Source organism: Pithys albifrons, chromosome 7, assembly GCF_047495875.1.
Source record: "Pithys albifrons albifrons isolate INPA30051 chromosome 7, PitAlb_v1, whole genome shotgun sequence".
NCBI lineage: Eukaryota > Metazoa > Chordata > Aves > Passeriformes > Thamnophilidae > Pithys > Pithys albifrons.
This window is the reverse complement of record NC_092464.1, coordinates 58,446,237-58,470,680: the sequence shown is the minus strand read 5'-3', so window position 1 is coordinate 58,470,680 and position 24,444 is coordinate 58,446,237. Positions and strand designations below refer to the sequence as shown.

Genomic DNA, 24,444 nt, shown 5'->3' with positions numbered 1-24,444 from the left:
CAGCCTGGGAAGGTACTCCTGGGCAGGTGACCCTGCAACTCCCATTACCGGCACTCGCCTCTCACACCACCTGCAAGAAGTTGGTTGTTTCTCCCTGGAGGGACATCAAGTAACCAGGTCAGAAGTCCATGTTTGCTTTGTACTGAGTTGACTTCAACATGTGAATTGTGTGTGGGGGGGAGATGAACCTCAGTGAGTAGAAACAACATCAGCTATTCCTGGGGGTGGGACAGGCAGTGTTGTGAGGTCACTTCACTTTGAGAGTCACATCCTCTGGGAAACCCCTTGGATGCAACCCTGGGATGTGCTTCTGAATGCAGAGCTCCCCATGTCCATCCCTCAGGCCATGGGACATCTCAGACGGGGCAGAGCAAGTGACACACAGCAGGGCTGAGGTGCCTCCAACCCCTGGCAGTGGCAGCAGGAGCCCAGGGAGACACTGCAACTGCTGCCAGGAACTGTCTGGGTGTGCGCAAGGGAAGGACTCGTGTCTCTGAACAGCCCTGGGAGTGTGAGCAGGGCATGAGCCCAGCTCAGGTGTGGGCACCTGTCAGAGCCCTGACATTCCTGGGTGTGACTTCTGGAACAAGCCCCAATATCCCAATCAGCTTTCTCCCACCTGCCTCATCCAGTTCACTGCAAATGCCCCTGTCTGTTCTATCCCCCAGCCCTCCATTCTGGCCTGTCCCTTTCCCTGCCCAGCAGCAAAGCAGCCTGGCTGGGCAGCATTTCCCCTGTGCAGGCAGAAAGGGCTCTGCAGGCAGCAGCAGCTTTGCCCTCCAGCAGGCAGCATTCCTGCCCTTTCCCAGAGCACAGAGCACAGCTGGGCAGTGGGATGCAGCCAGAGGAACACACACCTCCATGGGTCACCCCTCTGAGCTGCCTGCACAGCTTCAGTGAGCACCCAACAGAGAAACAAATGCTCTCAGTCACAGGTGTCCAAGCAGGGCAGAGGGGACATGAAGATTAAAGGAGATAAAGAAGTTAAAGGGAAGAATAAATATTTCCATTGATAAAAGGGACTAGGAAATTCAGACATCATCCTTGCAGTTCTTGCTGGTTGAAATGAGGACTGTCCAGAACCCTCAGAAAATCTCATTCTCCTCTCTCTCTTGATCTGCCCCATGACTGTGCTTGGGAACAGCCTCATCATGGGGCTGCTGGAGGAAAACTTTCAAACCTACTCCAGCTCCACCACCACTGCTGTAATCCCAACCTCAACCTGACCTCAAAGGAAAAGGCCAAACCAAGCATTCCAGACTCTTATTTGTACTCTAATACCCATCCCAATCCCACATTTGTAGTATTAGTATGGAACCCCAAGCTTTAATCCTAACCCAGACCAAAAACTTGGTCTCTAAATATGAACCAGTCAGTGTCAGTAAAACACCAAGCTTCCCTAAATTTCTGCCTAATCCCTACTCTGAGCTCTAAACCCCAACCCCTGACCATTAACTGCCCCCACACAGCCCCTGGGAGCAGGACAAGGACCTTGAGGGCCCAGAGCAGGCACAAGGTGTTGGGAGAGGAATGTGAGGTGACCTGGACCTGATCAGCTCATGGCACACAAGGAGCAGATGGGTGGCAATGCTGTGAGGAGTCAGCTGGGCCTCAGCATCTCCAGGGGGCCATGGCTGGGAAGGGGCTGCCAGGTCACATCTGTCACCTCCCTGACAGGCAGCAGCAGCCTTGGGCACCCAGAGGCAGCTGAGCCACCTGTGCACACACCCTGAGAGCTGCCCCAGCTGAGAGTCCCTCTCAGGGGCCCTGAGGAGCTCTGGGCTCTGCCAACACAAACCTGCTGGAGTTTTAGAAGGAAAAGAGGCCAGTCCTGCCCTGGGGGCACAATGACCCAGAGATGAGGGCAGGGACCTGAACAGCTCTGGAGTGACCCTGAGGAGAAGGCCCTGGCCTGTGTGAGGGATGTCCTGAGGCACAGGGGCTCAGGATCAAAGTTAGTAAGGACAGATGGACATGGGGCTGTCCCGGCAACAGTGTGACAAACCAGACAAGGGAGTTGTCACCTCCCTGGACTCAGCTCTGGTGTCACCACAGCTGGGCTGGTCTGTCTGTCAGTGATGTTTCCCATTGTGGAAGAATGAGAAAGAACTGGAGAGGGTCCAGAGGAGATCTGCCAAGATGGAGCTTTTCTTGGTAGTGGAATGGGAAGGAAACCCACAAAGTCAAACTTGGATGATTTACAGTAGGGGTATGGAGAAAGAAACGTAATTCACAGTGTAGTCTTGAGGTGCAAGAGGTCACCCAGAGGATGTCAGTATCATCCCATGACTTTGTGTTCCAGGGAACAGCCAGAGATGGTGCAGAGACATCAGTGAGGGCACAGAAATGCTGCTGGGAGGGCTGGTGGCAAAGCAGGATGGGTGTGTGCAGCCTGCAAGGCCAGAGGAGCAGCAGGGACAGGGCAGGACAGGCTGCAGGACAGATGACCAAGGGCTCTGGCAGGGCTGGAAGGCACAAAGGCACCCAGGCCTTTGTCCCCTGCACTCTGGCAGCTGCCTCAGCCACTGAGGCCACCAGAAGGAACTTTCTTTGGAAGTTCTGGACTTTGCTTCTTTCTCACCTCTCCCTGAGGAGGCTGGGAGGGGTTGCACAGGTTTTGACATTTGTTGTTCCTCCCCCTCCCATCCCACTGCCCCACAAACAGCCCTGAGCCACCAGTGAGGGACAGGACCTGCTGTCCCAGGACCTGGGGCTCAGGCCTTGGCCTTTGTGCTTCCTCCAACCAGCCCAGGGTTTTCTCAGCATTGCAGGTGCCTGCACAGAACCTTTGTCTCCCTGCAATCAGGGCCTCCAAGGATCTGCTCTAAGGAGTCCCTGGGGAGGCTTTGTCAGTGCCTGCCCTCAGTGGGGTCATTGGTGCTTCAAGGAACTTGGAGTTTGGCTTCTGACTTCTTGAGCAGTATTTCAAATTTTGTCTCACTACTTGAGGATCATGGACTCATCTCCAAATACACAGTGGGGCTCATTAAAACACAGAAAAACTATTTATTTCTTTTTCTTTTTTTAGTGAAAGGGAATGATTTACACAGAGACATGGGATGAAAGAGGATCAGGGTACAAAGGATTTGGATACAAAAGGGAGCAAAAGAAATTAGTAGTACTTAATCACTGACCAACTGAACAGTTCTCAAGTGATTCAATAGCATTGATTAGCAATGTTAACAGTGAATTAATTATAAATTCGCAGTAACATTCACACCACACTCAATTCACACACACACAGGCAGAGATGTTTGGACACATCAATATCTGTGTGTGTAAAGGTGCCCATCCACAATTCTCCTGGTTGTCAGTGAAACACTCCCATCCCATCCCTTTGTGTTTCCCAAGAGACAAGGGGGTCACCTGGAGGGGTGTGTTTGTTGAGGGGGGATCAGAATTGTCCTGGGCATCAGCGACGCTCTTTGGAGTGTTGCAAACTTGAGGGTTCCCGAGCTCCAAGAGGCTCCCAGAGGTGCCCACTGAGAGGGAGGTGCTGGGGAGCTCCAGGGGCCTCCCTCAGGACCTCTGTTTGTGGGGTCACAGGGTGACTGGCTTTAGTTCTCTGCTGAATTTCCATCCTCATGTCAGTAATTACTGGAGTTTCCAAAATGTTTGGGAATTGTTCCACTTGTGCTACATACAATTCACGTAGGGAATGTTCCAAGGCTTTCAGGGAGTGGGTGATTGTCCTGTGATCCCCACCTGTTATGGTCAGGATTGTCCCCACCTTTATCATACAGGAGCACTTGGCCCAAACAAGGACACTTCACCACACACCTGGAACAGTCAAGGGACCTTTCATGGCTCATCTGGTTTGGTCAAGGCTTGTCAGGAGCACCTGAAAGACTTTTCAGTAGGTCCTGGGCAGATGAGCTTGATGGGCTTGATAAGAGATAATGGTTTTAAGCTTACAGAGGGCAGATTCCAACTAGATATAAAGAAGAAACTTTTACACTGAGGGTGGTTGCCCAGAGAGGTGGTTGGTGCCCCACCCTTGGAAACATTCAAGGGCAGCTTGGATGGGGCTCTGAGCAACCTGATCTAGTTGAAAATGCCCCTTTTCATTGCAGGGGTCTGGATTGGATGACCTATAAGGGCCCTTCTGACTCAAACTGTTTATGATTCTGTAGTTCCTTATTGTCCTACAGGAGCCAAGGCTGACAAGGCTCACACAGGTTTCAGCATCCCCTTTACTGGCCCAGGTGGCAGGTCTGCTAAAAAGCTGCTGCAAAGAACCTCCAGACCTAAAGGAGCTATTGTGCTGAGCCCAGCTGTGACTGTCAAGGGACTGGGAGGTTGATGTGACTTCCAGGTGCCCACTGAGGCTCTTTGTCACTCCTCACTGGAACACAGAAAGCTGGTACCAAGTGCCCAAAATCCCAGGCAAGCAACAGGTTTGCTCCAGAGCCTGCTGGGGTGGGTGGCAATGAAAGATCAACTGAGGTGTCCCCAAGGAGTAATCCCTGCTGTCCCCAGGGCCAGAGAGATGCAGAGCTGGGCTGTGCAGGCTGGCAGGACAGGGCTTGACTGCCTGTGGGGTCTGTGCAACTGAGGGTTGTAGAGCATTGGAGGAGAATGTCCAGGGAAGTGACTGAGTCACCATGGAATCAGAGTAGTTAAGGTTGGAAATGACCTCTAAGATCATGGAGCCCAAGTTATCATAACTGTCACCGTCACCACTAAACCATGTCCCCAGGTGCCATGTCCAGACATCTTTTGGACTTTTTCAGGGATGGTGACTCAGCCCCTTCCCTGGGCAGACTCTTTCAATGCTTGGCAGCTCTTTCAGGGAAGATCATCCCTTGGGGCCTTTAAATATCCGTTGAAGCATTTGTCCCTCCTCTCTGACACTCTCATGTCTTCAATCCCTTCCACAAGCCTTGGCTCTGCACCACAATCTCCCTGATTTCCAGTGAAAACAATTCCCAGTGGTGCTGATCCACTTGGGCTACAAGTCAGGTAAACAGTTCATCAGGGTTATAAGGGCTAATGACTCATCCTTTGTTTCCCACTCTGGTTTAGCACTTGATGTTTCTGCCTGTTCCCACCTCTATCATGCAAGAGCTCCTGGTGCCATCACGGAGTCCCTCCTGGCTTGACTGGAACAGGCCAGGGACGCTTTCCTGCTCAGCTGGGTCAGTCAAGGCTTAGGAGGAACTTCTGAGGTCAGGCCCCAGGATGGGGCTGGGCCTTGGAACAGGCTGCCCAGGGACCTGGCAGAGTCACCATCCCTGGAGGGGCTTACAAGGGGTGTGGATGTGACACCTGGGGACATGGTTTGTTGGTGGACTTGGCAGTGCTGCATTGTGGTTGGACTCAGTGACCTTGGAGGGCTTTTCCAACCTCAGTGATTCTATGATGCAATGACTCATCAACTCTATGATTCTGATAATTTTTCTCCTGCAATCACATTCTGATATGATGGAAATGGTATTGACATTTCCTTGAATGTATTGAATCATTTCAATTGATAAAAATATGTTATTTAAAACTCAAAATATCAAAAGAAAATCTTTGGTTTTCAGACTGAGCTGCACTGACTTACCATCACCACCCAGAGTGACTGGAGGCCTAGATGTATTTGAGGTCCTTGCCTGGCACTGGCAGCTGTCACAGAGGACCTGCAGGACATCAGGAGCCCTTTGGAGCTGCAGATGGAAATTGGGCAGAGGGTCCCAGGGAAACTACATAAGAGTATCAGGTATTTGTGTCCCTCTAACACAAGAAGAAGAACACAAAAGAATATTAAAAGCTTAAAGTTTTCTTCCCTTTGGATGATTTTTGGATACCTTTCTGCTTAGGAAAGTGCCCACTGCCCCAGTTAAAACCTTCCTGCCCAGCACTGCCCCTGCCCCACCTCACACAAGGAGTTCCCTGAGGTTTCTGAGGTGGAGCTCTCTCACCTGACACAGGGGAGCAGTGACCAGTGTCAGTGACACCCCTGGGGTTTGGATGATCAGCTTTGCACTCATCTCACACATCTGTTACAGTGGCTTCCTGTAAGACTCCCTAAATCATCAAAACACTTTTCCTTTCCATCCCCTCCAGGGTACAGGATGTGTGACACTGACTTAGGAGATGAAATAGGTGGGAATGGTCTCACTTGGAGCTCACAGGAGGCATCGAGCTCACAGGCCCTTGTCCTGCTGAGGGAACCTGCTCGAAATCTCTTGGGAAAGCAGCATGGAGGGCTCTGGACACTCCAGGAGACTCCTGGAATGCATGAAGGAAAACTTCCTGACCCAGGTAATAGGAGGCCTTTCCAGGGGGGATGTGTTACTGGATCTTTGGTCACCCAGGCAAGTGGTGACCAGTGGTGTCCTGGGCTGCCTCCAAAGCAGCCTGGGCAGCAGGGGAGGGGGATTCTGCCCCTCTGCCCTCTCAGGTGAGACCCCACCTGCAGTGCTGTCTCCAACTGTGGGGTCCTAGCACAGCAAGGACTTGGATCTGTTGGAGTGAGTCCAGAAGAAGTACCAAGATGATCAGAGGGATGGAGCAGCTCTGCCATGAGGGAAGGTTGAGAGAGCTGGGATTGTTCGGCCCGAAAAAGAGAAGGCCTTGGGCTGACCTGATTTTGGCCTTCCAGGACCTGAAAGGAGCCAACAAAGAGATGGAGAGAGACTGTTTAGCAGGGTCTGGAGTGACAGGACAAGGAGGAATGGCTTGACATTGACAAAGAGTAGGTTAAGATGAGACTTTAGGAAGTAATTTTTTCCTCTAAGGGTGCGGAGGAATTTTCACAGGTTTCCCAAAGAAGCTGTGACTGCCTCATCCCTGGAGTGTTCAACGCCAGGCTGGGCAGAGCTCTGGGTAACCTGGTCTAGTGGAAGGTTCTTCTGTTCATGTCACTGGGGATGGAACTCGGTGATATTTTAAGGTCCCTGAAATTCAGGACATTTTATCATTCTGAGTTTCTTGAGGCAACTGTGAAAGACCCCAACATTTTGATCTCATTGGGGAAAATGTCACCTTCCAAAAAGGGGAATTAAAAGCAGGAATGCAAAAAGACCCATCAGGTCCAGCCCCATAGAAAAGGAAAGTGATATTTCTTATGCTCTGGGTGCAGAAGGCAGTAGGTGTTGGGTTGTGCCTCAGAACACTCAAGCAGATCTGATCAATGCACCCACGAGGCAAGGCAAACACTGAGCAGAGTGAGGGGCAGTGAGTGGGGGCCTGACATGCAGAAGGAGCAGATTGCTGGGGGAGGAACTGCCTTTCCTGTGCCAGGACCAGGGCACATCCCACTGCAGGAAAAGCCCCAGGCCAGCCCCAGCACATTGAAGGCCATGGGCACAACTGCAGAGTGACTTGGTGGCACCTCTGCCAGGGAGAGCCTGAAACCCCAAATGCATCTTGGCAGCAGCAGGTCCTGCCAGTCCATGGCCAGGAGCCCTCCCTTGCCAGCCCAGCCTGGTGGGCAGCCCTGCAGAGCTGCTGGTTAAGGGTGTTCTTTCTTGCTGGGCTCTGCAAAGCCACTTCTGCTACAGGAGCCTCATGGGGAAGCAATTGGGCCCCAGCAACTTGGAGACAAGATATTAATCAAAACCTGCTCATGCTGTTGCCAAACCCCTCTGAAATGATTGGGGTAAGAAAACCCCCTAACACTGCATGTTTGGTGTTAGAAAGGAAGGAATCACTTTATTCCCAGTGCTCTGTGTGTGTCCAACAGAAATCCTTTCACACAGACACCAATGCATCACTTTTTCACCTATTTATACATTTTTAGCAAACAAATCAATGTTCATTGGTTCTAAATGACATATTTTATTGAACTAATTTTGAATTAATATTGAATTAATTTTTATCTTCTATTGGTTATGGATTTCTCTCTCTCTCTAATTAGTCCATATTTTTAGTCTTTTTCTCCTGGTTGGGACTTTCCATCACATCTACTAAATCCTTGTTACTCATCTTCTTTATCTACTGGTTTCTGCAAATGTCCTTGTGGTCCATAAATTCTGCATTCCAGATGTCCAACATCAACAGTACATCTTTCTATCCCAGGCTTTGTTCATCAAAGCATATCAAGGTTCACTTAACAAAACTTAGAGAATTAGTACTTTTCCCAAGCTGTGTTCTCACAGTGGTAGGTTAAATTCTGCTGAGTGCTGGCTGAAAGAGATTTAAGGCCCAACACACAACTTGTCTTTAATTCAAGCAGTTCATTAAAAGGCTAATTAAAACCATGATGATATTAGAAAAGTTATATCATTTCCTACAATCTAAGCACAGACCTGAGGGTGGCAGAGGAAAGAGGAGACTCAGGCCAAGGAGATATGGCTGGAACGTGGTGGTTGTGAGGTCACTTCCACTGCAGCAGCCTGGGTGGCCCTCAGGAGACATTCTGGCCAGGGAGCATTGTGAGGTCATCCAGCACATCAGGGAACCCACACAACAGAAATTCCATCCTTGGGGAGCTGAAGGAGTGGGGCAGGTGGGAGAGCCCCCTAAGGTTCTGATTCTGGGGGCAGCTCTGTCACACAGCCCCACCAACCCTGGCAGGCAGGAAGGCAGCCTGGGCTCATGGCCACCCTGCTCTGAACTGGCCCTGAAACTGGGGAAAAATCTTATCCTCATCTCCAGGCTGAACATTCCCTGTTTCCCTCAACACCCCTTGTCTTTCATCCTCTTCACGTGCCAGCTCAGCCAAACCTTCCTTTCCTTAAAAAACAAAGTCCCCACATCTAATTTTTTTCTTTGCAGACTGTCCTTGCTGTCACCTCCTGGCAGTGGCTTCATGGCCCCTGTCACAGCCAGCCCTGGCCCTGCACTGACCCAGCTCTGCTGCCCCACAGATGCTGCATCAGGAAGGGAAGGTCCATGGGGGAGGGAAATGCACAGGGACTCATCCTGGAAGGGACCTCAGGAGGTTTCTGGGCCAAACCAAAGCACAGTGAGTGGGGAAATGGACACAAGGCTGGGCTGTTTGTGTGCTCTGTCATGTCAGGAGAAGATGTGGAGCTGCAGAGACACCCAGACAATGTGGATCCCTCAAGAGATGATCTCAGACAGTGGCTCCCAGGCCTCTGTCAGTCACTGGTTACTCTGGTTTGATGGTTACTGGTGGTTACACCCACCCACACCACCAGTGTTCTGTGCACACACACCAGTCTCACCAGTGTCTGGGCCCCCAAAGAACATAAGACCTGATGATTTGTGGCTTCCACTCCAGTGGCAGGCACTTGGATCTCCCTCCATACCCAGAGCACAGAGATCTCTTGTTCCAGGAAATTCCTGGCAATGGAGGGATTAGGAAAATGGAACAGCCAGTGGAGTCAGTTGCAGGGCATGGCCAGGGAAAGGCACTGACCAGTCACCTCTTTAAACATGTTCAGCTTCTTTCATCCATTTTTTGCTCTATTTTCTCATGCCTGTTCCTCCACAAATCTCTTTGGTCATTTCCTAGACAACCCATGGCAAGTCTTGTACAGTCCCTAAATGGACTTTCTGACTGCCCATCCTGAGTCTCTGTACCTGACTGAGAAAACCCCCAACCTCAGCTGCAATGTCATCCTGGGTGGCTGTCACTGATCACTTGGGGAGACTTTGGAAATCTCAATTAGTTCCTTTGTAACTTTTGAGTTTTGAAAGGCTCCTCCAACGTCATTGAAATTCATGTCCCTAAAAGGACTGTTTTTCCATTTTCATAAAGTGTTGGGGATTAGGTCACATTAAAATGCCAACATGGTGCATGTCAGTATATGCAACCCTGTGGAGAAGGAGTTGGGGATATAAGAATAAAAGACTAATAAACTGTTTGGATTGGAAGAGACCTAAACCAGACACTAGTCCAAGGACCTTTGCATTAGCCACGGACACCTTCCACAAGTTCAGGCTGTACAAAATTCTCAAACTTGGACAGAGCAAGGGATGGAGTTTTCAGTTACTTAATAAGCTGGCCCAGGTTCCTGCCACCCTCAGCACAAAATATTTCTTTCTGACATCCAATGGAAATCTCCCCTCATTCAGTTCCAGTTCCTGTGCCTTGTTTTGCCAATAAAACCCTTGGCAGAAAATGTCACTGTGTCTCTCCTGCACTAAGAGCACAACATTTTCATGGCTAAACATCTTGGAGAGGGACCAGAAACATCCCATGGAGGGGTTTAGAGGCCTCAAGCACAAGTCCTGGACCCAGTGGTGTGGAGACTGAGGAGACGTTTGAGAGGGCTGAAGGGCAGTTAAAGGGCAAATGGGGAGGTCCAGACTGCACACAAGGAGAAAGGAATTTCTGCCCAAGGGCAGTGCTGTGGTGCAACACATCCCCCTGAAAGAGTCTGGATCAGTCCAAGGCTTTGTGCTCCAAGGCAGAGCCAGGGAGGAGGGAGAGATGTCAGTGCAGGAAGGGGCCAGCGAGGTGGGGCAGCCGGGGGATGCCGACAGCCTGCAGGGAAAGGGGCAGGGCATGGACACCTTAGGACAGCCTGGGCTGGAGAGGAGACAGGGATGTGCAGAGGCTGAAAGGCTCCAAGAGAGCCAAGTTGTGCAGGCCTTTGGCCATGGCTGCTGTGTGTGCCCCTGATGGCATGAGGAGACAAGTGAGTCTTGCAGTCCTGGGGCCTCATTGCCTCCTTGTCCCTGCTCAGCAGCCTGGGAGGTGACACCCCATCCTCCTGTCCCTGCTATTCCACATCCCACACCCCAGTGCCCAAGGAAGTGCCCTGGGGAATGAGGGAGAGACAGGATCTCCCTTCCCAGGGCCTGGGTGTCAGGGCTGTGACCTTTGGGTTAATGAAATGCTTCTTACTTTCCTCAGCAGCAGAGTGACCTTTCTTTCCTAGTCCATATTTGTCATCATTGTCTCTTTGTTTTCTGACTGGAATCTGGGGACACTTTCTCAGTTATGTCCCTCAGAGGGACCCATTAGCAACAAAAGAAACTTTAATGTTTGATTCTGACTTTGCTTTCTCAAGAGGTTCCTGCACCTTTCCTCGGAGTCTGAGGTTCAGGGACTCAGCACCAAACCCCCCAGAGGGCCATTAAATGCCCTGGGCTGTTGCTGTGCTGCTGAGCTGGGCCGGGCTCCTGGCACACAGGGAGCTCCTGGCAAGCGGGCAGCGCTGCAGAGAGACAGCTCTGCCCAGGAGCAGCTCCTGTGCACAGCCCAGCAGGGCTCAGGGCACTGCCTGCACACACCGAGGGCAGAAAAGCAGGGCAGAGAGAGGTTACACACAGTCTGGGGTGTGAGGAAAGTTGAGAGGAAGATCCACAGAAGAGGAATCTTTCCAGGCTTTCACACGGTAAGTCTGCAAGAAGGGCAATGTATGTGCAGTTTGTAGGAAGATCTCCCAACGCTGGCACATCCCACAGCCTGGGGGGGTCTCTAATGTGGGATATCACAGTTTCTCTGGTGCTGAAGAGGAGGACAGGCTGCAAAGCAGGGACTCTCTGCTGCACCATCCCAGGGACATCCCAACAGGTTTCCCTCCTCCCAGGGATGGCTGTAGGGTTTGAATCCAGGCTGTGCCACCCAGGCTGTCCCAAACTGTCCTGCAGAGCAGGGCCCTGCACCCCAGGGTGCTGTGCCAGGGCAGGAGCTCTGCCACCTGCCAGGGGCAGCTCTCAGCTGGTCTGGGGAGCTCCCTCAGTGCTGGGGGAGAGGCTGTGGATGGAAAGAGCAAACCCTGGCAGGGCAGGGCAGGGCAGAGCAGGTTTATTCAGCTATCAAGTTAGAGTTTCATAGGTGAGGACTGCTTACAGAACCAGAGCACTCAGGGATATTTTCCAAGGGATACTTCAAGGGGAAGGTGAAAGCAGGGATTTCTATCAGGCTCTCAAGCCACATGCCTGGTGGTTTGAGTAGCAGAGGGAACTCTGAGGAGCTGAACAGGAGCTGACAGCAACTACCTGGCATTGCTGGTGTCTGGGAGGTTGCACATCTGGATCAGGGTGACAATGTCCTGAGTGCCCACCTGGTTCTGCCCTGGCTTCTCCCAGCCGGACCCTCAGTGTGCATTTCCATTTTCCTCAACTTGCTCATGTTACTGGGGTTGTTTCCTCCTTCTCTCAGTCAGGTTCACTGGGAATGGGAGTTCAAGCTACAGAGTCAATCACTGATCCTGTGATCCCCCTCAGGCAGGTGGGTCCCTGGGAATGAGACATTCCAATTCTCCTCTGACCTGTGGGGCTGTCAGTAGTGAATTCTGTGTGCCTGGAGAATGAGGTGTGTTTCCCAGAATCAAACCCCATTGTCAGGACACTTGGCTCTTCTCTGAGATGTCCTTCCATGCTGGGAGCTGCTCTCAAGAATGCAAATAATCTTCATAGCACAATTGTGTTATCTGAAATCCCCAGTGCAGAGGGGCAGAGATGCTGTGCCCACCCCAGGAAATGCTGTTGAGTTGGTGAGATGAGCCACGTGTGTCCTTGAGACCTTGAGCCAGGCTGAGACATTGAGTGGTCTGTGATGGATCTCTCTGCTCTCAACAGTGTCTGGTGGCATTTCAGACAAAAATGGGAGTGTGATCACTCTCTGTCTGAGGAAGGCCCAAATGCAGGGCACCTGGAACAAGGCACAGGGACAGAGCAGCTCCCCTCACTCTGCACTAAGCCACAGACATTGTCCTGTTTGGGAAGCCCTGCTCTGCTCTTCCTCAGGGCAGCACAAATGCTGAGGGGTTCAGACATCCAGGAAAACTCCACAGGGAAGATGAGGGGAGTCAGAAACAAAACACCCAAACCTCTGAAACTGCCTTCTGGAATCGTGAAATCTTCTCAAAACTGGGAGTGCAGATGCCAATTACTTTAGGAGCAGTTTCATCTGACACAGCTGAACACCAGGATGGGCCCTGCCCCCACCATGGCCATGACCCCCCTGGAGGAGAGCAGGGCTGACCCTCACAGCCAGTGGGCAGAGGGGCTGCACCTCATGGGAAATGTAGTGAGCAACAAGCTGGGCTCCAGCCATGAATATGAAGCAGTTTCCTGAAAAAGGAAAAGTGGGGAGTGTGAGCAGAAGGGAAAGGGGTATTGGGATATGGCTGTGATTATTCTCAAAAGTATCTCATCTGATTTGTCACTGTTATTTCCTCCTTGGACAGTGCCCCACCTCCAGAAGTAGCAAATGCCCAACAGCAGCTCCATCAGCCAGTTCCTCCTCCTGCCATTGGCAGACACGCGGCAGCTGCAGCTCCTGCACTTGTGGCTCTTCCTGGGCATCTCCCTGGCTGCCCTCCTGGGCAACGGCCTCATCATCAGCGCCGTAGCCTGCGACCACCACCTGCACACCCCCATGCACTTCTTCCTGCTCAACCTGTCCCTCACAGACCTGGGCTCCATCTGCACCACTGTCCCCAAAGCCATGCACAACTCCCTCTGGGACACCACAACCATCTCCTTCACTGCATGTGCTGCACAGGTCTTCTTCCTTATTTTATTCATGGGAACAGAGTATTCCCTCCTCACCATCATGTGCTACGACCGCTACGTTGCCATCTGCAAACCCCTGCACTACGGGACCCTCCTGGGCAGCAGAGCTTGTGCCCACATGGCAGCAGCTGCCTGGGCCAGTGGCTTTCTCAATGCTCTGCTGCACACAGCCAATACATTTTCCCTGCCCCTGTGCCAGGGCAATGCCCTAAGTCAGTTCTTCTGTGAAATCCCACAGATCCTCAAGCTCTCCTGCTCACAATCCTACCTCAGGGAAATTGGGCTTCTTTTGGTTAGTACCTGTTTAGTGTTTGGTTATTTTGTTTTCATAGTTTTCTCCTATGTGCAGATCTTCAGGGCTGTGCTGAGGATCCCCTCTGAGCAGGGACGGCACAAAGCCTTTTCCACGTGCCTCCCTCACCTGGCTGTGGTCTCCCTGTTTCTCAGCACTGATCTGTTTGCCCACCTGAAGTCTCCCTCCATGTCCTCTCCATCTCTGGATGTGGTGGTGTCAGTTCTGTACTTGGTGGTGCCTCCAACACTGAACCCCCTCATCTACAGCCTGAGGAACCAGGAGCTCAAGGATGCTGTGAGGAAAATGATGACTTGATGCTCTCCAGAAGCATAAAACTGTTGTTTCTGTTGATGTCTGCATAGCATTCGGACTGGAACTCATTACAGCCCCATTCTGGTTTCTCAGTATTTTGGTGGGGGTCATGTGATAAGTTTGTGCAAAATTAAATTTTAATTAACCTCCATTATAATCTAGTATGTTTCTTTGGAGTTTGACCCAGAGATTGTCTAAATGAGGATTTGTTCCACTTGAGTAGTTACACAAAATAAAGGACAGTGCAGTGACTTTTTTGATCCTTCTTCTTAGGCATTCACAAAGGACAGCTCACTGCAGGACAGTGCATGTTTACAGAGAGGAGGGGACTGTTCAGAGCTGCCCTTTCTGCTTCCACACTCTCCTAAGCCCTTGTGTTGGTCCAAGGCCTTGGTCCTCTGCCAGCTTGGTCACATCCTGCTGTATGTCCATCCTGGGCTCACAGCCAGGGACAGGCCATGGGCACTGCTGGGACACAGCTGGGCTGCACAACAGCAGCTCCATCAGGAAAGGGGTTCTCCTGAGGGCAGGGCAGGAAGGCTTTGGGCTTTCTCCGAAGTTGCTCTTAAGAACATGCCTAAGGAAGAGACATTCAAGAGGTTCCTTGTGCTGCTTTGTCTGCCCATGGCTCAGTGTGATGAGATCAGGGTCCCAGTGTGACTTTCAAAGGACTTAGTTCTGGTTCAGGTTTTACTTGTTGGTGGCCAGAGACCATGCAGATGAGATTAACCTTCCTGGGGCTCAACAGCTTGTGACAGGGCTGATGGCAGGAAAGTGCTTTGCTTAAGACACTTTGGAGCTGCCAGGAGAACATGAGACCTGCAGCAACAGTGTGAGCAGGAGCTGACAGTGAATAGAGCCCAATGAGAACAGGCCTGTCCAGCTCGGAGTCACCCAGAGATAATATTCTACATCTGAGTGTGAACTGAAAAAAAAGAGCCCTGCAACCCCAGGGAATACAGCAGGTTAAGGGAAAGGAGTCTTGTGATTCATTTTACTTTCCATAAGCATTCATGGTCTGGATCCAGCGCAGCCCCCAAACCCATCTCCCAGCACTGGAACAAGGCAGGGCCCCTCTGAGCACCCTCCATGGCCACACAAGAGCTTGTGTGGCAGGGGGTCAGTGGCAGGGACCACCGTCAGTTGGCTCTGCCTCCCAGCCTGACCAGCACAGCCCAGCAGAGCCCCCCCATGGCCCCGGGCACCACAGTCCCTGTGCCCTGCAGAGCAGCACCCCCAGCTCAGGGGCTGTGGGGAGCACGGGGAGGGGCTGCAGGAATGGCTGGTCAGGCCAGCACAGACGTGTTTCCCTGGGGAAAGGCTCTGTGGGGAGATGAGATGTGCCAGGAGAAGAGCAGGACAGGCTGTGTGTGCAGAGGAGCCATGGAAAGAGTCTGTCCTGTCCCTGGGGCTGTAGGTGATGCCTGAGGAGCCCCAGCACTGATTCTCTCCTGCAGTCCTGGGGAGTGGGGCTGGCCCTGGGGCTGCAGGAGATGCCTGAGATGATGGTCTCCTGAACATTCCAGACACAGAGTCACTGTCCCTGATCTCCATTGCCTCCATTTCTTGCTGCAGGGCCAGACATGATTGTGCTGCTCTGTGGGGCTGGGGATGGGGAAGTGGATTGTTGGGACCAGGGAGGGGCTGGACTGGGCCATGCCAGGGAGAGGGAAACCCCAGTGTTGAGCTGAAGTGTGTGAGTGTGCAGGGTGGGGGCTCTGCAGGGCTGAGGTGCCTCCAGCCCCGGGCAGTGGCAGCAGGAGCCCAGGGAGACACTGCACCTGCTGCCAGGAACTGTCTGTGTGTGTGCAAGGGAAGGACTCGTGTCTCTGAACAGCCCTGGGAGTGTGAGCAGGGCATGAGCCCAGCTCAGGTGTGGGAACCTGCCAGAGCCCTGACATTTCTGGGTGTGACTGCAGGAACAACCTCCCTGTCCCAGGGACATTCATCTCACCAGCCTTGAGCATGCCCATTGCAAATGTCCATGTCTCCTCCATCCCTCTCCTCTGCCTTTATGTCCCTTTCTTCCCACACCAGGAAACAGCCTGGGGGAATCTCCCCTGTGCAGTCAGAGAGGCTCCATGAGCAGGAGTGACAGTGTTCTCCAGAAGATGCATTTGTCCCCTTTGACATGGTCCAGAGCTCAGGACTGTGAAAACATTCCCAGGCACACACAGCTTGGAGAGATCTTGGAAGGCAAATTGGGAGAGGAAGAAGAGAAGAGGCAAAATTAGGGATATGAAACCATCCCAGAGAAGTTCAGTAGCTCCTCTGAGCAATGTTTCTGCATTCAAAACACTGGTAGGAAATGTACTCTGATAAATAGCTGCACAAATATTTTCACATAAACAGAGAGTGAATCAGATTAATAGAACAAGTGTGTGGTGTTGTCAGTAAAAAGAAAATTATGAAAAAATCTTGAAATTAAAAATTAACAGCACATCATAATGATAGGCAAGGAAGTCTTCAACAATTACCAGGATTTCTTGTCTGCAGAGGTTTCAACTACCTCCTAAAACCCACACTCCTGGCTTCAGGCCATGACTTCCCAGAGCAGTCAGAGTTGGCCACTGCCCCAGAGATGCCCCAGGGCAGCTCAAGGACCCAAGTGTGAAAAGTCCCCCAGAGTGTCTGTGAGCCCTTCTGGAGCAGGAGCTGCTGGGCAGGAAGGACCAGCTGGGGAGGGACAGGGAATCCCCCCCTGCAGCACTGCTGGCCAGGCTGAGGAGGGTCCTCTCCAGCACAGCAGAACATCCTGTCCCCTTGGGGGCTGGGCTGTCAGGTGTGTTCCCAGAACTGACTGGCCAAGCTGGGCAGGCAGATGCTCAGGGATCATGAAGGGTGTCACAAAGCTGAGCCCAACCAGCTGAAGGATTTGGGGAGGTCAGATGAAAGTGGGACAAAAGGGATGGGATATTTGGGGGAGGAAAGAGGGGCTTGGCCAACAGAGAGGAAAGATTTTGGTGAGGTAAAACCAAGTTCAGGTAATGCTGAGGGTGTTGAAACACTGACTGTGCAAACACTCCTGATGGACCTTTACCTATAATTTGTGTACCATTGCAACTTCTGTGAGGATAACTTGATACTCCTAATTTCACACCCAGCAATCTTCTCTCAGGAACCAAAGGAACCCTGGGACACTGCGGAAAGCCTTGGAACCAAGGGGCCATTCTGACACTTGGGAACCTCATGGAATCATAGTTCCATTGTGACTCTGCAGAACCTCAAGGAAACAGAAGCCCACTGTGACCCTGTGGAGCCTCATGGAATCCAGGGATCATTGTGACACTCCAGGGCCTCATGGACTCCAAGCAACCCTGGGACACTGCAGAAATTTTCCCCATTCTCATTTTCCTCTTCTTAAAGATGGGCTTGGCATCTGCCTTTTCCAAGGACCCCAGAACCTCTCAGATTGCTCTGGCCCTTTTGAGAGCACAGCCCAGAATCCCAGGCAAGGGTGATGCAGCAGTTCAGGAGCACTTGCAATGAACTGTCCAAGCCCACAGAGATGAATCTCACTTGGCCAGTGGAGTTTGTTCCTGGAGTCACTCACAGAAATGTCGAGGTCCAGCAAGGCATCCACCTCTGAACTGGGATTGTGGGATTCTCATGCACCCAGGGGTGATCAGAGAGTCTTTCCCTTTTACACCCATGGGGAGATCATTGCAGGAGTCACAGTCTCTCCCTGGGCTCTCACTGCCACTGCTGGGGGCTGGAGGCACCTCAGCCCTGTGGGGTGTCACCTGCTCTGCCCCTCTCTGAGATGCCCCACGGCCTGAGGGATGGACACAGGGGGAGCTCTGTGCTCAGAAGCACATCCCAGTGCTGCATCCTGGGGGTTTTCCAGGGGATGTGGGGCCCACAGTGAAGTGACCTCGAGACACTGTGTGTCCCACAGCCCTTCCCAGCATCTCCAGGATTAGCTGATGGTCTTTGTGTTCTCTTGGGTTCATCTCCCCCACATACACACTGTGCATGCTGAAGTCTCCTCTGTACAATTGCAGCATGGCCTTGTGAGCTGCTCATTTGGTGTCCTCATGGAGTGACAAACAACCTGTCAGTGGTGGGTGAGAGGCCAGTGCTGGGAATGGTGTTTGCAGGGGGTGATCTGTGACAATTGCCCTGGGGCCCCTTGCCCAGGGTGTCCAGGAAACAAAGACAAAGCCCAGACCCTGCTCTGCTGCTCCTTCAGGTGTGTCCCTGGAGGCCTGGCTGTGGAAGGGACACTGCTGTGCCCTCTCCTGCTCTCACACACTTTGGCTCTTCACTGTGCTTTTCTGCAACAGGGCAGTTTCCTGGCTCTTGACAGCCTATGAGAAGACACCAGTTCCTTACAGCCCCAGGGCTTGTCACCTCCTCACCCACTCCATAGAGCTGTGGAGGTGTCCTACTGCTCTCCTGCACTCCCCATTCCACACCCCACATCACTCTGCTCCAGGAGCATCCTGTGAGGAACCAGAGATGGGTGGCAGGTCTTGGCTGCCCTGCTTGGCAAAGTCCATCAGGCCCTTTCACAGCCACATTCCACAGTCCCTTTTCCACCTGTAACCAGTGACTCTGAGCTGCTGCTTCCCCAGCCCCAGGGAGGGTCTTTTTGTCTGCTCATTCCCTCTGGGGTCTCTTTTCAGTCATGGCCTCAGTGGGGCTTGCTGACACTCTCAGGAACTTGAAGGTTTGATGATGAATTTTGCTTTTTTAGAGGTTTTTTCAGTTTTCAAATCTTCAGTTCAGGAATTCAGTGCCAGAGTGCTCATTAACATTCAAAACATCCTAACAAGACAAGCCTTTGGGAATAATTTAATATTAAGTCTTCAATTCTTTTTTGCTTCATTAGACAGATACCAGAAGTGTATTCAATGTCAGTGTAGTACAGTGACAAAAAAATGAAGAAATATAACTTTTTGTCCCATTTCCTTTTTCCTGTTTATACGCTGAGAGCAGCAAACCCTAATTGATATTTTTCCCAAGCACCAGGGATGGTATCCTTGTCTGCTCATTCCCTTCATGGTCTCTTTTCACTGATGGCATTTTAACAAATCAAACCCCTGGGAATAATTTACTTTTACATTTTCAAATCATCTGTGGTCAATTACACAGATCTCAGAAATGCATTCAAAGTGAACATCTTATACTTTAAAAAAAAACCTCACACAGCAAAAATATGTCTTTTGTGTGGCCTGTTTATTTTTGCCTGTTTATACATTATTATCAGCAATTCCCTATTGATATTGACCCAGAGCATCTTCTAATTCAGTGTGAATAGATATGAAAATCAAGACCTTTTTTTGTCTGATAATCCATCAGACTTTATCCCTAATCCCCACCCCACCATTTCCCTCATCACATCCCTGGCACTCAAAGCAGCCTTTTGGAATCTGAGCTTCCTCCACTAAAGGCTGGACCTGCAGGTTTCAGCTCCTGGGCACCAACTCCCACCTGCTGTACTTGGAGAAAGAGCTGCAGGAGACACACAGGGATGTTCATGTATTGTCAGCAAACAAAACCAAAGGAAGGCACAGCTCAGTAAAAAGTAAAAGTCCTTCCTCTGATGTATATTAAGTCTACCTTGCATCCCCTGAAGTCCACTTGCCACACCTTAGATCAATGGCAAACACTTTCTGTGTCAAGCCCAAATCCCAAGGTCCCCTCAAACACTCCCTGTCACCAGTTCTGCCCATATTTGCTCTTTCACAAGCAAGTCACACTCAGTGGTCACAAGGTCCCTTGGTCCACAAAGGGAGGAAAAGAGAAAAAGTGAATGAAATTACCTATTGTACAGAGCTAAATATGCACTTACCCCAATATTCTGGGGCTACAGGAACTTTATCAAACATTCTCTGCAACATCTGTTCACTGGGGATAAATCTGTCTGGATGGCCAAGCCCAAGGAATGGTGGGGAATGGAGTTACACCCAGGGGTATTCCCAGGGATCAGTATTGGGGTCAGCTCAGTTAAACACCTTTATCAATGATCTGGATGAGGACATCAAGTGCGCCTCACTCAGTCAGCTCACAAATCACACCAGGCTGGGTGGGATTGCTGATCTGCTGGAGGGCAGGAAGGCTCTGCAGAGGGGTCTGGACAGGCTGGATCAATGGGCCCTGGTCAGTTGGATGAGGTTCAACAAGGCCAAGTGCTGGGTCTTGCCCTGGGGTCACAACCACCCCAAATCCCTGGCCATGCCCTGCAACTGAACCCCACAGCCTGTCGTGTGTCTCTAATCCCTTCATTTCCAAGAACTCTGTTGGACAAGGGAGCTCTGTGCTCTGGATGTGGGACAAGATCCAAGTGGCACTGGAGTGGAACCAAAATCCATCAGGTTTGTGCTCTTTAGGGGACCAGGAACTGGTGACACTTAGAGACACAGAAGGTCTCCCTTCATTGCCCACAGTACAAATTAAACAGGATACAATTTCTAAACTCCACAGCTCTTTGTGCAGCTTTCCTCAGCCCCAGCAACCAGGATAAGCCACGTCCTTGCTGTGCTGGTCACACAGCCCAGGGTGCTCCTGGCCTCCCTTGCTGCCAGGGCACACGCCTGCCTCCTGCCCAGCTCCTGCCCACCCACAGCTGCCTGACAGGGCTGCTCCCAGCCAGGCAGCTCCCAGCCTGTGCCATGGCCAGGGCAGTGCCCTGCAGGGGCACACACTGCCATGTGTCCCTCTGCCATTGCAGGAGGGTCCTGCCAAGACAGGATCTACTCATCCCTGAAGCTTTCCCTGAGCACAGAGGTCTGAGAGACCTTTCCAATGAAGACTCAGGCAGAGAAGCCCTGGAGTCCCTCAGCCCCACAGCAGTGTCTGCTGGAATTAAATCCCCCTCCCCATCCCACAGCAGCCCTGCATTTCCCTCCTTCAGCCTTGGTCTCCAGCACAGCCACTGGGGCTCTTTTGGCTCTTGACTTTTCCTGCAGCCACCAACTCCAAGGGAGCTTTGCCTTCCCCACAGTCCCACATGCACAGCAGAGACCATGCCCAGGAATTGTTTGTTTGTTCCTGGCCCTGCTGTCACCCCCTGGCAAATGTTCCATGGCCCCTTTGTGCCCCACTGCCCCACAGCTGGTCCCACAGCCCCCTGTGCAGCCCCAGCCCAGGGCAGGAGCATCCATGGTGGGGAATGGCCCATCTGTTGGCATGCCTGGGGCAGTCCTTGGCCTTGGTCACAAGACTGGACTAACAAACTGGGATAAAATGAATAGTTACTTTTTTTTTTAAATAACAGTAAAGTTAGGAGAAGAAAGGAAAACTGTATAAGAGGAGAGACTTGGTCTCTCATGAAATGAACTGGGTGTCACTGACAGAGCAAAGCAGGCAGTCTCTTCCTGCTAAAAAGCATCCAGTCATCATTTTCCTCACACCATCCTTCAGCTCCTTGTTCCTCAGGCTGTAGATGAGGGGGTTCACTACTGGAGGCACCACCGAGTACAGAACTGCCGCCACCAGATCCAGGGATGGGGAGGACATGGAGGGAGGCTTCAGGTAAGAAAATGTGCCAGTGCTGACAAACAGGGAGACCACGGCCAGGTGAGGGAGGCATGTGGAAAAGGCTTTGTGCCGTCCCTGCTCACAGGGGATCCTCAGCACAGCCCTGAAGATCTGCACATAGGAGAAAACTATGAAAATGAAACATCCCATAAATAAAAAAAAACTAGCCACAATAAGCCCAAGTTCCCTGAGGTAGGAGTGTGAGCAGGAGAGCTTGAGGATCTGAGGGATTTCACAGAAGAACTGGCCCAGGGCATTGCCCTTGCACAGGGACAGGGAAAATGTATTGGCTGTGTGCAGCAGAGAGTAGAGAAAGCCACTGGCCCAGGCAGCTGCTGCCATGTGGGCACAAGCTCTGCTGCCCAGGAGGGTCCCGTAGTGCAGGGGTTTGCAGATGGCAACGTAGCGGTCGTAGGACATGATGGTGAGGAGAGAAAACTCTGCTGAAAAGAAGAAGAAATAAAAAAAGAGCTGTGCAGCACATCCCACGAAGGAGATGGTTGTGGTGTCCCAGAGGGAGTTGTGAATGGCTTTGGGGACAGTGGTGCAGATGCAGCCCAGGTCTGTGAGGGACAGGTTGAGCAGGAAGAAGTGCATGGGGGTGTGCAGGTGGTGGTCGCAGGCTACGGCGCTGATGATGAGGCCGTTGCCCAGGAGGGCAGCCAGGGAGATGCCCAGGAAGAGCCACAAGTGCAGGAGCTGCAGCTGCCGCGTGTCTGCCAATGGCAGGAGGAGGAACTGGCTGATGGAGCTGCTGTTGGGCATTTGCTGCCTCTGGAAGCGGAGGCACTGTCCAAGGAGGAAATAAGAGTGACAAGTCAGGGGAGAGGGTTCTGAATGTGCCAGACACTGTTAAAAGCAGACAAAGCCATCACAGGCCACTAAATATCTCAGCCTCCCTCAAGGTCTCAAGGTCCTAAGGACACACATGGCTCATCTTACCAACCCAACAATATTTCCTGGGATGGGCTCAGCATCTCTGCCCCTCTCCACTGGGGATTTCAGATAAAACAATTGTGCCATGAGGATTATTTTCATTCTTGCGGGCAGCTCCCATCTTGGAAGGACACCTCAGAAGAGATGTCCTAACAAAGGAGATTGATTCTGGGAAAAACACCTCGTTCTCCAGGCCCACATACTTCCCTGCCTATAGCCCCACTGGTCACAGGAAAATTGGAATGTCTCATTCCCAGGGAGAAAATTTTGAGGGGGATCACAGGATGAGTGATTGACTCTGTAGCTTGAACTCTCCTTCCCTGTAAGCCTGACTGAGAGAACAAGGAAACAACCTCAGTAACAAGGGCAAGTTAAGAAACAAGGAAATACACAGGGAAGATCCAGTGGGGAGAGACCAGGGCAGAGTTCACTGGACACTCAAGGCAGCATCACCCTGAGCCAGCTGTGCCACCTCCCAGACACCAGCAGTGCCACCTCCCTGACACCAGCCGTGCCAGGTAGTTGTTCTCAGCCCCTCTTCAGCTCCTCAGAGTTCCCTCTGCTACTCAAGCCACCAGGCATGTGGCTTGAGAGCCTGATAGAAATCCCTGCTTTCACCTCCCCCTAGGAGTATCCCCTGGAAAACATCCTGGAGTGCTCTGGTTCTGTAAGCAGTCCTCACCTATGAAACTCTCACTAGATAGCAGAAGAAACCTGCCGTGCCCTTCCCTCCCCTGCCCTGCCTTGCCTTGCCCTGCACTACACTGCACTGCCCTGGCAGGGTTTGCTCTTTCCACCCACAGCCTCTATCCCAGCACTGAGGGAGCTCCCCAGGCCAGCTGAGAGCTGCCCCTGGCAGGTGGCAGAGCTCCTGTTCTGGCACAGCACCCTGGGGTGCAGGATCCTGCTCTGCAGGACAGTTTGGGACAGCCTGGGTTCAAACCCTACAGCCATCCCTAGGAGGAGGGAACCCTGCTGGGATGTCCCTGGGATGGTGCAGCAGAGAGTCCCTGCTTTGCTGCACATCCTCATCTTCAGCACCAGAGACACTGTGATATCCCACTTTAGAGACCCCCCAGGCTGTGGGATGTGCCAGCGTTGGGAGATCTTCCCACAGACTGCACATACATTGCCCTTCATGCAGACTTACCGTGTGAGAGCCTGGAAAGCTTCCTCTTCTGTGGATCTTCCTCTCAACTTTCCTCACACCCCAGACTGTGTGTAACCTCTCTCTGCCCTGCTTTTCTGCCCTGGGTGTGTGCAGGCAGTGCCCTGAGCCCTGCTGGGCTGTGCACAGGAGCTGCTCCTGGGCAGAGCTGTCTCTCTGCAGCGCTGCCCGCTTGCCAGGAGCTCCCTGTGTGCCAGGAGCCCGGCCCAGCTCAGCAGCACAGCAACAGCCCAGGACATTTAATGGCCCTCTGGGGGGTTTGGTGCTGAGTCCCTGAACATCAGACCCTGAGGAAAGTTGAAGTGAGATTCAAACTGTGAACTTTCTTGCAGTGCTAATGGGTCCCACTGAGGGACACAACTGAGAAAACATCCCCAGGATTTTTTTGAGCAGAAACGTGTAAACAGGGATGACAGGTCAGAGAATCACAGGATCATCAATGCTGGAAGACTTTCAAGATCTTCTAGTCCAACTGTCATCCAAGCACCACTACAATCCTCCCAAAATCATATTCCAAGGTGCCAAATCCAACCAACACCTGAGCACTTCAAGATACCATCAACTCCTTTGGCTACTTATTTCATTGCCTAAAGAAACTCTCATTGTAAAAAAATTTTTTAATATCTAATCTGAACCTTGACCTATGCAAGGCAAGTCTGTTTCCTCTCTTTCCCTCCATATAGGCTTGGCAGAAGAGAGGGAGACCCCTGCTCACTAAGACCTCCTTTTGGGTCTTTGAAGAGAGCAACAAGGTCCTCCCTGAGCCTCCTCTTCTCCAGATTCAAGAACACCAGTTCCTCAACCAACATGTTTTCCAGACCCTTCTCCAGCTCTGTTCACTTCTCTGGACACACTCCAGCCCCTCAGTGTCCTTGTTGCA

General features: G+C 51.8%; 2 protein-coding genes across 2 annotated transcripts; one reads left to right on the top strand and one right to left on the bottom strand.

Moving 5' to 3' along the window:
* Positions 1-13,300: 13,300 nt before the first annotated feature.
* LOC139674685 (olfactory receptor 14J1-like) lies at positions 13,301-13,978 on the top strand. The gene has a single exon (XM_071561290.1). The coding sequence runs from the start codon at positions 13,301-13,303 to the stop codon at positions 13,976-13,978; it is 678 nt and encodes a 225-aa protein (XP_071417391.1).
* A 5,949-nt stretch (positions 13,979-19,927) lies between these two features.
* On the bottom strand, positions 19,928-21,844 carry LOC139674684 (olfactory receptor 14J1-like; the record flags this gene model as incomplete). Its single annotated transcript, XM_071561289.1, has 2 exons — positions 19,928-19,948; positions 21,383-21,844. Coding segments are annotated over 2 exons (483 nt in total), but the record flags the coding sequence as incomplete, so codon positions are not given.
* Between the last annotated feature and the right edge of the window lie 2,600 nt (positions 21,845-24,444).

Coding starts and splice junctions, on each gene's coding strand:
- LOC139674685 (XM_071561290.1), top strand. CDS start 13,301: ATGCACAACTCCCTCTGGGACACCACAACCATCTCCTTCACTGCATGT.